Genomic DNA, 16,653 nt, shown 5'->3' on the forward strand with positions numbered 1-16,653 from the left:
CCAGCAACCTAGCTGTGTTCCCTAAGAAATGTGCAACATAGAAGCCCAGTCGTCCTTCGTTGTTCCAGGGGACCACAAGTTCTTGGGGGCAGAGAGACCTGGGCTTGTTTTACTCAGTGGTGAACCCTGCCGCATCAGATCTTGCACCCTCACATGGGGTTGCCTGCAGGTGTCACTATTAGTCACTGTAAACACTGTGGTCTCCTGTTGAAAAGGGAGAGACTCTCAAAAGAATGGTATAGTTTTACTCAGGCATGCAATGGGAGAATTGTTGCTTTTACTGTGCAGCTAATGGGTTTGTAACATTTCCAGAATTTCATTCTCCACAGGAAGTTTGTAATATTTTGGAGGAAAGTATGTTTCCCTACAAATGCTTCTAGGAACGTGATGTTCTCCTGAACAGAAATGTACACTTGAAAATATGGACTGTGTTCATCAATGTGAAAAACAACAATTATTTTCTGGCTGGAAAGGCCTTCTTGATTTCATTTTTATTATTACATTACATTTATATTGCACCTTTTTCCTCTTGCAAGGAACCCAATGCTTACATATTCCTCCTCCATGCTATTCTCACAACAATCCTGCAGGTTAGACTGAGAGTGAGTAACTAGCCCACTGTCACCTGGTAGCTGTCATGGCTAAGTAGAAACTAGAATATGGATCTGCTGAGTTCCCATTCCAGCTCTGTAACCACCACTGCACAGTGGTAAAGAAGGTGTATATCTTCTTTATTTAAAATGAATTGTTAGAAATATAGACAGCCAGGGAAGCACGGCTTTCTGTATTATAGACAATGCCATGAGAAATCATACCAGCAAAGTTTTTAAGCATTCTTGTACCCACCACAGACTGTTACTTAATCAGTTCTCACTATACTTTGCATCGACTAATAATGGGATGTGTGTGTGTTTAGTGTCAAGGAACATACACTGAATAAAATATTTTAGATTTTCTTCAATGTGTCTCCCCACACTTGCAGTTGGAGGGTTTGCAGCTAAACAGTAGTTTCAAATCTCCTGATTCTGAAGCTGCAGAAGGATTTCAAATCATTACAAAAGATCTTCACTTCATACCTTATAGCTGGAAGATTTTTCTTTTTCCTGTAGGAACCAAATAGCATTTGGACCTTTTTGAGCCAGATCTAGTAACCATACTGTGAATAATCACTCACAAATCTTTCCATCTGCTGAACTTCCCTGACCATCATATGCAAGATTTATTTATTTATTTATTTATTTATAAAATTTGTATGCTGTCCGTTACTTCCATCCATTACTTCCGTATTTCTTTTGTACTGAAACAGAACTCCTCTGTCAGAGAATGCCTTAGTTCTAAAAATCTTCAGTCTCATTATGAATGGATGAGTTTTGACCAACAGACAAACAAATTACAAAAATTGTTGGTACAATTACATTGCACCATAGGCATGGGTGAACACATGTGCGGGCTCTTTATATTGCAAATGTGAAGCTGTTTGAAGACTGACATCAGTTATCCAGCTAATACAAACAATAAACTTGTAAATGTATTAAAATGTGAAATTATGAAAACATGTAATTGGAAAAACAAAACACCAAGTTTTATAATTCCATCATTTTTCTTTGGACTGTCTGACCTTGCACTGGCCGAAGAGAGGTAACCACTGGCAATGTCATATATAATTCACTAGGCGTTGTAAGTTGATGAATAGACCCCATATACTGCAGTATATTGACCACCTTTAGATGCTTTTAACCTTGATGAGGACTGATAATTCTCTAAGCTGCTTAATAGATCATTGCATGATGATCAATGAAGGAGATGGTGTTTGTCAATTTGGTTTCAACAGCTTGTCAATAAACAGTTTCCTGGATATTCTAAGTTCACCTTGGATGAAAATGGGTTTAATTTAGTAAATGTTCTACTCCATAGAATTATAAAAGATTGTTTTCTTTTTCCAGGCATTTATATGCTACGTCTTTTGCTTTTAAAGCAAGCATTTGTTGTAGGTGAAGTTTCTGGTTATTATTATTATAAAGATGTACTTAAAATTATGTGGGCAATCCTGGTGAAATCTCCAAAGTACAAGTATTTGAAGAATAAGGTTTATTTGCACTTCCCTGTCACTAGCAGAAGTATAAAAATACATAAAACAATAAAAACTGTACTATAAATTATGAACATTAATTTGGCAAGTTTGCTTAATTTACATAAGCAGGTGTGGAATTAATTTCTTCACACAGCATTTGGCATACCTGAGTCCACAGTGGAAGTGTTCAGAACAGAAAAAAAAGAAAGCCCATCAGATCTTACCTACACTCCCAGGCAGGTTAGAACTTACTCCAGCATAATTCAATACTCATGCAAAGGTTACTTCTATTTCAGAAAGTTGTGCCAGATTTCTGCAAGATCCCTGGATTCCTATACCATGCTTTTACAGTCTGCTCTGCTGCTGCCCTGTAGGCAAGCCATCTCCCTACAAGGGAGATGTTTCTAGTCTGTGGTCCCTTGCAGTATGCCAAACAAATGTAGCATTGTTTGATTTCTTTTTAAAAGTGAGCAGAGAGTATTGAATGTTAATGTGTGTGCATACCAGCCATGGTACTTCACACTTTCTCAGCTGTTGGCCCCTGACAGGCAGAAGCATGTGGTTTCTAAAAATAATTTCAAGAACACACATTATAAGGAAAATGTAAATGAAATGCTGTTTTGGCTGTTGCATGCACAAGAATGTTAATTTTGGAAATCAACTTGTTTTAGTCATTACTCTAAGAAAGCAAACCTCGGCCGTTCATAGCCAACCTTTCTCCCCCTTGTTCAAATACACTTTGGTAAGCTGAATAAAGTGCCCCCCCTCCCTGTTCCCTGTGGTATCAGCTGGGAGGTGCAGAGACAGCCCATTAATAGGATTGGTCCTCTGGAAGTTAGGAGGCCTTTAAAGAGCAGGAGGGATAAGAGATTTCACTCACTTGGAAGTCTGTGCCTTGACGTATCACCAAAGGAGGTATGGAGGCGGTGGAAGTGTTCAGTACAGAAAGCAAAGGCAGGGGGCTGAAGGCAGTGAAGGAGTTTTGGGCAGCAGATGTCATTTTTGCAGAACGAGCTTATGCGGCTGTAGTATTTGACAGGTAAGAAAGAAAATGAACTTCGCTGTGAATCAGGAAGCGGGAGCATGTGGGAGGTGGTGTGGAACTAGCTGGATGCAGTTCATCACAGCCTGAGCAGGGAGAATGTTATGACTCATTTTCTGGGCACTTTGGGAAGAAAGAGATGCTTTCGGGATGAAGCTCATCCAAAAAACTGCCCAAGAGCTTCAGCTGTTGAGTCACAAAGTTCCTCACTGAAGCCTCATCTCTGCCCTGAGCTTGCTGGGTGGCTTCAGGTAAGTGTTTCTCAGCCCTGCCCCCACCCCAGTCTATCATGTGGGCATAATAGCTTACCAGATTGTGAATGAGGATTACTGAGACAAAGTATATGAAGAACATTTTATACGCAAAAAGTGCTATGTGAGTGCTGAACTGTTTACTTAATTTATTTGAAACAGTTTTACCCTGCTTTACATCCACAATGGGTCTCAGGACAGCTCACAAAACGATAATCTGTTGCATTTGTTGGTGTCATCTTCCTCACCATTTTAGTACCACTTTGTGATACTAAAGGCTTCTCCTGCCCTGGATAGTTAGAAGGAGAAGGCCACATGGACATAACTTGCTGTAGATTTCTTTGTGTTTCGGATTCAGGCATCTAGGAATGCCTACACTCTGCACTTCAGATAAGCATACTAACATGTGGGTTGTGGGGCTGGAGCCTGGGGGACACACACTGTTGAGAGAGAGCCAGAGGCATTGCCCCTTCACACAAGAGTGCATGGAGGGAGCTTTTTACATCCAGCTGAGCAGCTATTTTTTGATGGGCCCACTTCTGAGTAGAGCAAAGTTGATGAAGGACCAGCAACATTGGCCCCATCCACTGACTCCTTCCCACAGAAATTTAGCAACTGACAGGGTTTTTAAAGCCTCTCCAGTGTGAACACCAACAAAAGCTTACTTAGCATGAGCCCTCTCTGTGCTGTATTCAGGAACAACAAATTAGCTGCATGCTGTTCCCTTAAGAAGCATACAAACCCCACAACCCCTCTATGCATTGAATGAATATGTAGAAGAGGTCACATGGGCCAACCTCACCTACCACACCACCTCTCCAATGAATGACATACAGAAAGAGTGTCTTGTACATGCAGAGACCTCTTGTGAGCAAGGAGGTCTTCCCCCATCCACCTCCTTCTGAAGGTTAGCCAGACCTTTTACAAGGGAGTTTGACTCAAGTGCATGGATATGGGGATGAGTGCTGAGCTAGCCCTCATGATCTTGCAAGCCCCTCCATGTGTTAATTCAATGCATATTTCTTTTCTGAGAAATCCTGTTGAAGGCCTGAGATATATAACCTGGTTAATATAGCCAATTAGGTTACTAAGCAGGTGGAGCCCTACTTCCACAATCAAGTTCCACAATCAGATTTCACAGTTCCCTCATTACTGCAGCTCAGCCTCTTTGGATATGGACAAGGCCTGGAAGAATTCTCCTTATCTTCTGACTCCTTTTTGCTTGATGAACTTAAGGGGAGAACTCAGGCAGAGACTCCAGCAACGTCTACACTAAGAGGTGGTGGCATAAACAGCTGTTTACTGGCATCTTGACTCCTGTTTGAGAAATGGCTAAGGTGCTGTGTGCTGCATGCTGAGGAAGTGGCCTTGGGATTAGGTGTTGTTCCATACATTGGGCTAGGGCACACATTGAAACAGCTTGCTTAGAACAGAAGAGGTATTTCTTTGATTGTGCAGAACTGATGGAGAGTACTTGGGCTGAAACAACTTGCTGATACTTCAAATCAGTGATTACGTAAATAGCTGTTTAAAACTATTAGCTTGCTAAAAACTAAACTCCTGAGTAAAATAATTGCAGATACATTGCCTGTTTTATATATTCACTATTTTCATACAGTCTACCTTTTCAATAGAACTGGAGACAAAAAAAAAAAAAAATGCTTGGTGTTACGATGAACTCCCGAAATTTCTCTGCATTTAAGGTTCTGGTGTAAAATGAAAGTATGCAATATAAATTTTTGAACAGGTTTAATGAAAATCTATTTCATGTCTTTCATGCCTACTTGGATTTTTTGGATTAACAATTCTACTGGCATTTTCTAGATGAATAGGCAAGATATATTTAAATATCACATATAGTATAAGCATTTGTTATGGTGGAATTCCTGACCATTATGTTCATGCTAACCAACTGCCTACTGACAAAAGGACTATGGGCTTAAGATTTCTATAAATCCGTTGTTCAATTTGTAGTGGTGAACATGCTGGTACCTGAAGGCTATACAAACAGGCACTGGTAATTTTCCTCTGCTGCTGTATAAATGTAGAAATGCTAGATGCTTGTTTCCTCCTTACTGTGCTGAATCCTTGATTATGGGGGATGGATAATCCAATTCAGTTTTCTTAGTTTAAATTGGATTCACATAGTGGCCATTTTGATCGTTATTTCCTTAGATGTACACTTCAGTTATTTTAAGAATATATCCAATGTCTACACCATCAACATGCAAGAGAGAGAGCTGGACTGCTGCTCCAGATCAACCATGGGGCAACCTTAGATTTGCTGCTGCTTCATATGTGAAACAGTCCTGAATAGTCTAATTCTGAGTCTGGTATGTCAGTGAACTGAATTCTAGTCTCCATTGTGACTGTGTATAACCATTCACTTAAGATTTCTGTAATGGGAGTTTACATCAACTCACAGTTCCTCATCTCAGGATGGCTTTCACATCGATTGTAAATGTCAACAATGAGTAAGTCACTCCTTTTTTTTTTTTTTTTTTTTGAACTTTTGGATAATGTCTACTGGGTGAAACAGGCCATGTTCAAATGTCATGAAAACCCCTATATGGGCATAAGAAAAGCCATGCTGGATCACTCCAAGAATCCATCTAGTCCAGTGCTCTTCACACATGGTGGCAAACCAGCTGCCCACAGCATCGCGAAAGCAGGATGCGTGCCAGACTTCCTCCTGCCCAAGCTCCTCAGCAACTGGTGTATGCCGGCAGACCACCTCTGGTGAAGGAGGCAGCATATGGACCGCAGGGCTAGTAGCCACTGTTAGCTTTCGCCCGCGTGTACGATAATCCATCTATGATCACAAACCATGGTGGATGGTCATGTTGTCTGAATCCACGCTTCTCTGCATTGGCTTCTAAGTCACCACCCCACTGCCAACCATGGCAAGGTCCTGGCACCATGCGGTTCCCTCCCCTAGCTCTTCCTTTTCCATCTCATCTCCACAGTGAAAGAGCTCCAGTCATAACCAGATCAGCTGAGAGATTTTGCAGCCATCCCATTTGTGTTGCGAGCTGCTTGCACTTTCCCTCCTTCACTGTCCACACTCTTGTCTCCTCTTTATGTCCTTTTCTCACACTGAAAAAGGCAGCAAACGCTGCCGTACCAAATCCATGTTTAGTAATATTTTTAAGCACTGTTATGGAAGTGATCTTACTCTATGGAAACTCCTAGAAGGGACCAAGAACACCAGAGTTCACCTCCATCACAAATTTGTGACTGACAGGTCCTGTACTGCTGTGTGAGAAAAAATACAGCATGGGGTGTGGGGAGGGGCAGTGTCCAAACTGCAGCTACCTTTAGCAGAGATACAGGGCCACTCAACTGGAGAAAAGCGGTGGCAGAAAAGCATTTCACAGAGCAGTGTGGCAGGGGAAAAGCATGGGGCGCTGGAGGTGTTACAAAGAATAGCAGCAAGTGTGGCTGCTTCATAGCATTCAGCTGCTAGGCAGGGTTTGGGATGGAGGGCACACTTGATAAAGGACAGCACAATATGGTGCTTGGCAGACCTGGGGAAACAAGTTTGCCATGAAAACAGGAGAGACAGCAATCCTTTGTTGTTCTTGATGCATGCATGACTAGCAGATCACCTTGAGCCATGAGGGGATTGGCATTTGGCTTCAGAAAACACATCGTGAAAGGTTAAGCAGACCCTACAACAAGCCATAGCTTTTTGTGGAGGCTTCATAGCCACAAGTAAACCATCCTGTGAAAAGTGTGCAAGGTTCAGAGAACACGCTAAGCCACAGTAGCTTTAAAGCCACCAGGGCTCAGCATGATATGCAAACACATTCTATATAACGGAGGTTTCTATCACACTATTCTGTGCATTGCAACAACGCTTAAGGCTACACATGGTTATATTGAATAGTGGTATATTGCCAAGATACTGTGAGACCATCTTTGGCCAGCAAATATGAATTGGGCCAAAATCTTTAGTTGTTTGGAAGAGATCAGGTATATATAGAACAAGCAACATGTCCGTGGCTTTTGAGGAAACAGGCAGCTATGCCTTCTCAAATCTTTTAAAATCACAAGGATCTAAAAGGTATCTGTGATATGTCCACCTGTCTCAGAAGCAGAGCCTCCCCCACTGAATATGGACGGCGTTTCCAGAATGTCATGTACTGGAAACTGCAGAACATAGTTTACTGTGCTGGTAGCGTTAGAGATAATGCTCACATTACACTCAGGAATGTATAGGGAGAGGGGCTTTGCATATTTAATGTGGTGCAATGAGCTAATGACCTGTATCCAAGAAAAGCTTGCAGCATTACTTGTGAAGAGCTCTTTAATGAATTATTTTGCTTTACTTAATTTTACTTTTTACTGTATCTATTGAATGTCTAAGCGGATTCTTTTGGGCCAACCAAGAGGATTTACAAAAAGTTCAGAACAGTCAAATATAAAAATAGTAAAACATTAAAAACAACTTTAAGAGTATCTTAAACTTTAAGGGTTTAAAAAGACAATTATGTGTCTTGACTTCAGTCCTGGATGCAGAAAGAGCAGGAGCCAGTTGCATCCCCATGGGAAGTCTGTTGCAACTTTTGAGAGAAATACAGGAAAAATATTAGGTATTATTTTGTAAAATACAGTTAAAGTACTGTTGTATGTTACACGGCCATCCAGAGCCATAGTTAAGAAACCATCCAGAGCTTGGAGTACTTTGTTAACAACCTCATGTAGTTTGTTAACTGGTAAGCTACACCAGTGAGTGTAATAAATTAGGACTACATGTGACTGACATGCCCTGTATCATTAACAAGACACCATGGCTTGTTTATTGCCTACTGACTGTGCTCACCAGCCCTGTCTCGATGTCCAGTGTGAAATGCTTATGAAACAGAGCACAACTACCTGATTTACAATATCATTCAGTATTCCTAAATCACAGATATTTTTTTTTCTTGAGGAAGGGAAAGGTTCTTTACAAGCAGACTTTTGGCATGTTGCAGCTGGTGGATGTAGAAAATAATTGCTTTTTTTTTTTTTTTACACTGAGAGGATACCTCCCATACACTGCTGGAGATAAGATGTTGTATGGGTGTGTGTTCAGAAAAGGAAGGGAATTAATATTCTAGAGTCAACCTGGGTGTTTGTCAGGCTCCCTACTCCCAGCCCAATAATTTAAAATGCTAAATGTACCCTACTGCTGAAGGTAAGATCTGAATGTTCTATATAGCTGGGTACACTTTTAATGATATTTTGTCAAGCTAATGGCCTAAAGGTGCAATGGAGAGAAGGCATAGAAGCTGGACTAAATAGCAAGTATATATAGGAAATGTTAATGTCTCATGAATAGTAATCCTGAGCTGTGGAAGATCTATCTCCTCCTCTCTGAAGCTGGTATTTGCCTTTTTGATAACAATGGTAGATTCATCCCAGAGCCAAGTCTAGCTTTGGAGGGCTGCAGTGGGGGGGTGCAATAGGAGAGGAAATACATACATACATACTGCAATCCCAAATATGATCATCACATCATTTGCATTTTGAAAAACCTTCATATTCATTACATTATGTCCAGCATTGTACTTAGTGACTGCAAGTTCAGATAAAGGTTTTTTTTGGTTTTGTTTGCTGGCACTGAGTGCTTGTTGTTTATTCGCAAAGTTGTGCCCAACCCATCACAACCCCATGGACAACATTCCTCCAGGCCCTCCTGTTCTCCACCATCTCTCGGAGTCCACCCAAGCCCAAACTCACTGCCCCAGTGACCCCATCCAGCCCCCTCATCCTCTGTCCCCCTTCTCCTTTTGCTTTCAGTCGTTCCCGGTGTCAGGGTCGTCTTCTTTGGGTCCTTCCTTCTCGTTAGGTGGCCAAAGTATTTGAGTTTCATCTTCAGTATCTGACCTTCTAAAGGGCAGTCAGGATTGATTTCCTTTAAATGCTACAAGGAATTAAAATCCAGGATTTTTCCTAGCCTGAAATCCAGAGAACTATAGAAACGAGCCCAATTGCAATCCCTCTCAGGATCTCTGCATTGCCTAGATTCTTAGGGTAGCAGAATGGGCAGCCCTGGTCTGGGCTCAGGTCACATACCTGGGTGGCTGTCAGGAGGAAGTCAGTTGCCTTGCTGATGCCCCTCTTATGGCAAGGTGGCATCCCCCAGAGTTACATTTATAAAGGAGGACTAAAGTCTTAAATCTGTAAAACCTGGGAATTCAGTTAATCACACTGGTCTCTGGAGATTCAACCAGGCTTCTAGGCACAACCCCCAGTCACTATACAGGGATGCTCACTGTGTTCCTTAGGTCAGTGCACATCCTGTTCCTTTCTTTTTGGATTTTGCTGCCCAGAAGCCAGTTGTGAACACCGCTAGATCTGCTTTGGCCATATAAGGCTTGTGGGGGGGGGGGTTCCTATTCACAAATGCACATTTGCAATGTAGGGAAAGCCCAATTCCATTCACAGGCATGAGTCAGGGTTAGGGTAAAGGTTCTCATGCAGGTCAAGTCGGGCTTAGCCATATCTTAGGGCTCACCATATCTGTGTGAAGCTGGGCTGTACTCCTATTGCATTGGAAACTGTGGCAAAGCAGGATATGTAGAGTTCCATGCATTCAGCCACTCACCCCATTCCCTACTGTACTTATGATGCAGAAATAATCTGCCTATCAAACCCATTCCTTTGCCATGCTTTCCCCTTCTACTGTTTCCACTCCTTGCTTCCTTTCCCCCACGTCTCAAACACTGGCTTATCAGAGCTGGCAGCAGGATTGGAAATGACCCCATCCCACCCTCTGCCAGACTTACTGGGGTGTCTAGCAGCACCTGCAGCATGCATGCTATCCACAATATTTACCCATTTATTTATTATATTTATATTCCAATTTTCCCTCCAGAGATTCTCTTCCACTTCATTTTAGCTCCACAACAATCCTGTGAGTCAGGTTAGGAAAAGAATCAGTTACTGTCTCAGAGTTATCTAGTGAGTTTCATTGCTGAGTGGGGAACAAACCTTGGGTTTCTCTGGTACAACACTCTAACCACTAAGCTATTCATCTTCAGTGTGGTACCTGACCTACTGACATAGCACAGCACCAGTGCCAGTTCTGGCATTCCTTGCTAAAGGTGTTCATCTTAGGGTACAGGAAGTCTGAAGCTTAATTAAATAAATACATGTTGTTATTTCACCTCCAAAAGTGGACTGAATCACCCACTATTGCTGGCTGGCATGGCCATTAGCTTTATCCAGATGGTGGCAACAGCAGTACCAACATTTTCGGGAGCATTAGAATGGGCAGCAGTGTTTACCACAAGGAACACATTTCGCAATTTGATTGGCTGGCTCAGACCAATGCTGTGAATGATGGGAATTGTAATCAAACACATTTGGAGGGTACTAGGTTGGAGACATGTCAGTTACATGAATTTCAGTCAGTTGATTTACCTGTTGATTGTAAATCTGCATATGTGCAAAAGCGGTATTTCTGAGGAAGAAAGCATACGTCCTCTGCCTTTGAATATTGCACATATGTGATACAGGAAACATCATTTTAGAACAGCCTTTTCCTCCTATGTGAGCAAAAGACAGATGAGATGGCCCTGTGTTTAAAAAGCTTGTTCACTTAAGAATCCAGTGTACCTAGCACTATAATGTTGTTGCCATTTAGAATAACTGCTATGTCACAGCTTTCAGCATCCACAAGTTAAAGTTACCGCAATGGTTTCTGTCTCCAAGCCAATACAGAAAATTTCTCACATGTCATACTTTTATTTCTCCTTCTATATAAGAGCTAGTGGGCCATCTCTCTGGATGCTGGATTGCCAGGCACCAAGTATGCAAAAAAATCTTATCTAGCATCTGATTGAAGAATCCTTCTCCCTCTGAGTCTCCTTAGAGAAAATATGTACATTTGCACAGTGAATATACAGGTCATAGATTATCGCAGAGTATCCTTCATGACCTTTAGGCCTTGAAAGAAGTTAGATGAACTAAGTGCTAGCTATTTTAGGACATCAACTATTTTATTTCTTACCAAAGTTACCTACCTGAATTCTCCCTCATCCCTTATTTCTAATGTCATTTCTAAATAGAGACCGGAAGTTTAAATCTGATAGCCAAGTCCCTGTGCACAGAAGGACCTGTCCTTCCATGCTACAATCCGTACTGAAGAGGAGAGGAAGGAAAAGCGGCGGAGACCGAGGGCCCATGGTGGCAAGCAATGGCCTTGTTGGCTGCCCTGCCCTGCAGGAAAGTAGAGCAGGTCCTTCCAGCATCTTTTTAAAAGTCGCTTGCCATCAGCAGTTTTTATATGCAGCTGTATTAAAATAGATATCCCTTCCCAAACCTACTACCATATTAATCAGGGATACCTTTAAAGTTGATCGAAAGTTTCTTTTGCTGATTAACTATAGCTGCTTCATTATTCAGCAAAAGCAGTAATAAGCTAGACGGGGCCAATGGCCTGACTCTGTGGAAGACAGTTTCATTTGTTTTATTGGCAGGTTGCAGCTTCATCACTACCATTTGGCTGTGGTTTAGTTATGTAAAAGTTAGAAAAATGGGTGCTTGCAGTGGAGGAAGAAAGATTTGTGCTGAGGGTTCTGGGCTGTATTTTGTGCTATAAAAGGAAGGTTGTTCCAGGGCCTGAAAAGGCTGCTGCAGCTGCAGGTACTCTGGGCAGAAGAACTCGATGTTGTAAGCCGCCCCGAGGCCTTGGCAAGGGGCGGCATAGAAATGTTTTAATAAATAAATAAATAAACTGCGTCTCTTGAGTTATGCTGGAACTGCATAGTTGGTAAATGGCAAGAAGAGAAACGTATTATTAAACATAGTTCACTGCTTGAGCACTGGCGAGAAGGATGGATTTATGCAGTCTGTTTTTTTTTTTTTTCCCCCTTCCTGGGAAGGTGCTACAGCCAGAGACTTGAAGAAGGGCAAACTGAATCACAGTGGGTTTCATCTTCAGGTTTCCAGAAGATATGCATTCTTATGTGCTGTCTTTGCTCTCCCCAGCCTCCTCCAGAAGGCCTTTTCCTTCTGGCATAAGCATTGTCTGAGTTGCAGTTGTTTTTAAGTAGGCTTCTGTCTCCTTGTTGCCATATAAGGCAACCAAACTGGGCAGCACCTTTTCACCCCACTGACTTGACAGCTGATAGAAACCAGTCAGGGCCTTCTGACAGATGCCCTGCTCTGCTGCCTGCCTGGTTTATCCCACAAGGTTGCCACTGATCTGCTTTGTGCTGCTGCTTCAGAGCAATCTGATCACTCCCACTATAAATCTACGCATCTCGCCCAAGACTTTACGGCTTGCAAACCCTGCTTGCATTATCAAACTGCCGGGAGGGAGGGGTGGAGATAGATGTGCTAGATTGCATATGCTGCAGAATCAGTGGGGTGAAGTGGCTCGAGTCTTGGATGGGACTGGGATTCTAGTCCCTGCTCAGCCATTTTGGACCAGTCACTGACTCTCAGCCTAACACATCATGTTGGGTTCTTGTGAGGATAAAATGAAGAGGAGACTTGTATAAACTGCCTTGGGTTCCTTGGAGGAAAAAAAGGTGGAATGTAAATTTAATAAATAAATAAGCAAGACAGTAAACAAGAAATGTTTATTTAATCCACCTTTTCTTGTGGCCCTTAATAGAACATTTTTTTTCTTACAGCCTTTAACCGATTCTTTTCCTCCTATGCTCCCATTCTTTGAACATGCTAGAGATGTAATTGCTAGAGCTATTCTACAGAAACTTTTTAAGGGCAAATGTTTGAGTCCTATAAAGGATGGAAAGGTGCATATTCTAAATGGCTTCAGGACTAAGGACTGCTGATGAAGATAATTATCAGGCATTTAAATATTTCAGTAGGATATGAAGATGAGACTCGAAAAGGGTTTGAAGCATGCTATTGAAGAGCCTGTGCATGTGGTCTAGAGAATCATCACAAAATGAGCTTTTCAGCTCCTTCACCATAAGCAAATGGTGTAGGTTAGAAGGTGATTTAAAAGCAGAAGTGCCTAGCAGCAGGGGCCACAGTGGAAGGAAAGCTGGAAGTATTGGCTCTGTGAGGAAGACTGAAGGATTGGTTCCTTAAAATTCACTAGTTTGGTGAATTTGGTCTAACAGTCAAATATGGCAAATAGAGGTAGGAAGCAAGAGGTCTCCTATGGCTTTTGGCAGTGTGTGTGTGGGGGGAGGATGTTCATTTTCCCTTCAAATGCTGAAGGGCAAAAGATGTGTATCTTGAAACTAAATATCCTCAAAGCAATCCAGAATTTTATCGCTATATCCACAGTTAGTATTAACTGACTCACAGAGCTTTGTTCTTTTCAGTTTCCAAGCATTTCAGCTTTCATCCCTAAAAGCTCTCTTGTCTGAGGCCCAAATTATGTCTGGCCCTGGGCCTGTTTAGGCTTCTCAGTTATTTATTTATTTATTTATTTATTAGGGGAACTTCTATACCGCCCCATTCGCCGAAGCCTCGGGGCGGCTCACAACCATAAATAAATAGAATCCTATCAAACAATATAAATTAAGTCACCCTGGCCAAATAATAAAATAAATAAATAATATTAACAATTAAAATAATGTTTGAATAAAAAGGTCTTCGCCTGGCGCCGAAAAACAAATAACGACGGCGCCAGCCGGACCTCTCTGAGGAGCGCATTCCATAGATTTGCAGACCAGCAATATTCAATCAAGGTTTCATCACTGACACAGCTATTATTTTGTCTGATATGTTTTCTACTGTCATAACCCAAGAATACATCTCAGTTGATGAAATTTGAAAGGATTTCATGAACTATAATGCACATCACTTACATTCTTTATGGTTGTCTCTGACATTTTAGTTGTTTTTGGCACAATTGTGAAAGTTGTATTTTAATGGTAAGCTGTTGTAGTTGTTGAAAATGTTGCATGCTTTGATCTATAGTAAGTCACTTCAAGTCTTCTACTACTACTATTAAACCATAAACTAGAAAAGAATCCAAAAGGAAAGCAGAGGCTGTTTTGCAGCTGTTGTTTCACCTTTGACTAAATATCTCCTATATTTAAAATGAAATTTATGGAGACAGCTGGTTCTTATGCAAAGAGTTAACTCATTGCCTGAGAGATGACTAAAGTATTCCAACAAACTCTTTAAAATAGTGTTATGCTTACATCAAAGGATAAGCTGTTTAAAGTCCTAAAAGTGCAGTTCATTACTTTTGGGGCCAAAAGGTAACTCATATACAAGTTTATAGGTAAAAATTGAAAACCCTTATGCTTCTATATCATGCAATAGCCAAAGCTCTCTGGGAGTTTCCCCTAATAAAACATAATATAAAGATGTAATAGCCAGATGAACCACTTTCACTACCCTTGCTGCAGTGATTAAGACATTGTACAACATTAACTCTTGTTCTGTTCCAGAGCTCTGAGACATGGAAGGAAGGACTCCCCCGCACCCCCGTCCCCACCACCCCCATTCATATATCTCTCCAGCTGCTAGTACTGCCAGTTCGATGCAGTGACAGTTTAGCCTAAGTGTGGGCATTTGGTAACTATAAGTCAAAGCTAGCCCCATTACAATCCTATTGAATCCTTGTAGTTCCACGAATTATAATCAAAATGCTCTGCAACAACAGTCTACAGATTCAGTGATACAGAAAAGGGGAAAAATCTATTTTCAGGTGAAGATGCCATGCTCTCCATTATATTACTCTTTTCTTGTTGAATGCAATGCTCTGGCCATTCCTCGGAGGATGTCCTCTGTGGCTCTGAAGGCCTTATAGTACACAGTTTCATAGAGATCCTACACTAAGCATCCATGCAGATTTAAGTTCTATGGCAAACTTTGCCCACTTGTGTATTAAAATCATTAAAGTAGGCCTCTCTCTGTACTTCTTTGGTAAGAGAAGTAGATTTATCATCCACAAAAGAAAGAGCCCTCTTTTTGGTGCTGCCCTGACTTTGGAATGCCTTCCTAAGAGAGGTTTGTCTGGCACCACTGCTATTTTCTTTTTGTCACCAAGTTAAAACCTCTATATTGGTGCAGACATTCTAAAACCAATTTGCATGATATTACATTTTAAAATTCAAATTAGGGTTTTCCCCCCTGTTTTCCCAGATTTATGCCTTTGATTTTATTGTGTGATGATTTTAGATTGTTTAGATCATTCTAGCTGTGATAAATTGGTAGTTTTCATTATATTTTTGTCATTTTATGTATAGCCCTCTGAAATTATCATAGACACATAGAAACAGGGTGAACGTAATTGCCTGCAAATACATGGGTACAATATTGGGAGGGTGGCATGCAGGTTCCCATTGCTGGATGCATAACACATGGAGTGCTGTGACTGTATCTTGAGTAATATTTCTCTACCAGAGCTGGCCAGAACATTGCTGTCCTTCGTGTTAATTAGTGGAGCTGGAGTTGACCCAGGGATTTTCTGTCCTTGGCTCTAAAATGCCGGGGCAGAGCCTGTCTAAAACAAGCATTCCTTCTGTCCTTTACGGGATGGGTAACTGGTCAGTTGCTAAGGCTGCTGCTGCAGCACCTTGCCACTTAAAAGTTCACAAGCATTTCCTCGGTGGCTACTCATGATGCTGTTTTCCTTTCTTCAGTCTCACTCACCTGGTCTGCCACACTTGCTTTAAGCGGCATGCAAAGCTCCATCGCTGTGGCCAGTGCAAGTTTGCCCATTACTGTGATCGCACCTGCCAGAAGGATGCCTGGCTGAACCATAAGAATGAGTGCTCTGCCATCAAGAAACATGGGAAAGCACCCAACGAAAACATCCGGTAAGTGGAATAGCTCTAGTAAGCAGAGCTCAATCAGCAATTGATTGGTAAGAAACTGACTAAGGGTTTAAAGGCCCTCAATGCTGGCTTTGCTCACGGTCTCATTTTCATGCAAACTGGGCACAGATAAAGCACTCTTTAATGCCATCTTTCCTAGTTCCTAGAATTAGGCAGAACTCTCCCCTTATGAGAGCTAATGGCTCTCATTTTCCCATCTGCTTTGCACACCCATTGAAAGAGTAACTGCATCTGAAAGATATTTGTTATATCCATATTCTTATCCTTAACCATTTTATATCTCTATGCTACCCCATAATATAAACTTCTTTGGAGGACTTGCAATTAATCAGGGACCTCAAACTCTTGTTCGACTGGCAGATACACACACACACATTCTGAGAGTTTTATGAAACTCTCACAGAATGGCTACCCTGGGGAGGGGCTTATTCATGAGTAAAATGGCTGCAACAGTGGGCATGGCCAGTCACAATACCCTGTTCTCCCAGTAGGCAAACTAGTTGGGCCACATGAAAAGTTGCTTGG

The 16,653-nt window shown here is 41.7% G+C and overlaps 1 protein-coding gene across 2 annotated transcripts in view; it reads left to right on the forward strand.

The window, feature by feature from the left end:
* The first annotated feature begins 2,945 nt into the window (after positions 1-2,945).
* Positions 2,946-16,653, forward strand: part of SMYD1 (SET and MYND domain containing 1) — a 34,027-nt gene continuing 20,319 nt past the window's right edge. For both annotated transcript variants that reach the window (XM_044447358.1, XM_044447359.1), the window contains exons 1-2: positions 2,946-3,110; positions 15,934-16,110. In XM_044447358.1, coding sequence (XP_044303293.1) covers positions 2,989-3,110; positions 15,934-16,110 — 299 coding nt within the window. In that variant the 5' untranslated portion in view covers positions 2,946-2,988. The remainder of the gene's footprint in view (positions 3,111-15,933; positions 16,111-16,653) is intronic.

This window comes from Varanus komodoensis, unplaced genomic scaffold (assembly GCF_004798865.1).
Source record: "Varanus komodoensis strain SLA01 unplaced genomic scaffold, ASM479886v1 scaffold51, whole genome shotgun sequence".
NCBI classification, from domain to species: domain Eukaryota; kingdom Metazoa; phylum Chordata; class Lepidosauria; order Squamata; family Varanidae; genus Varanus; species Varanus komodoensis.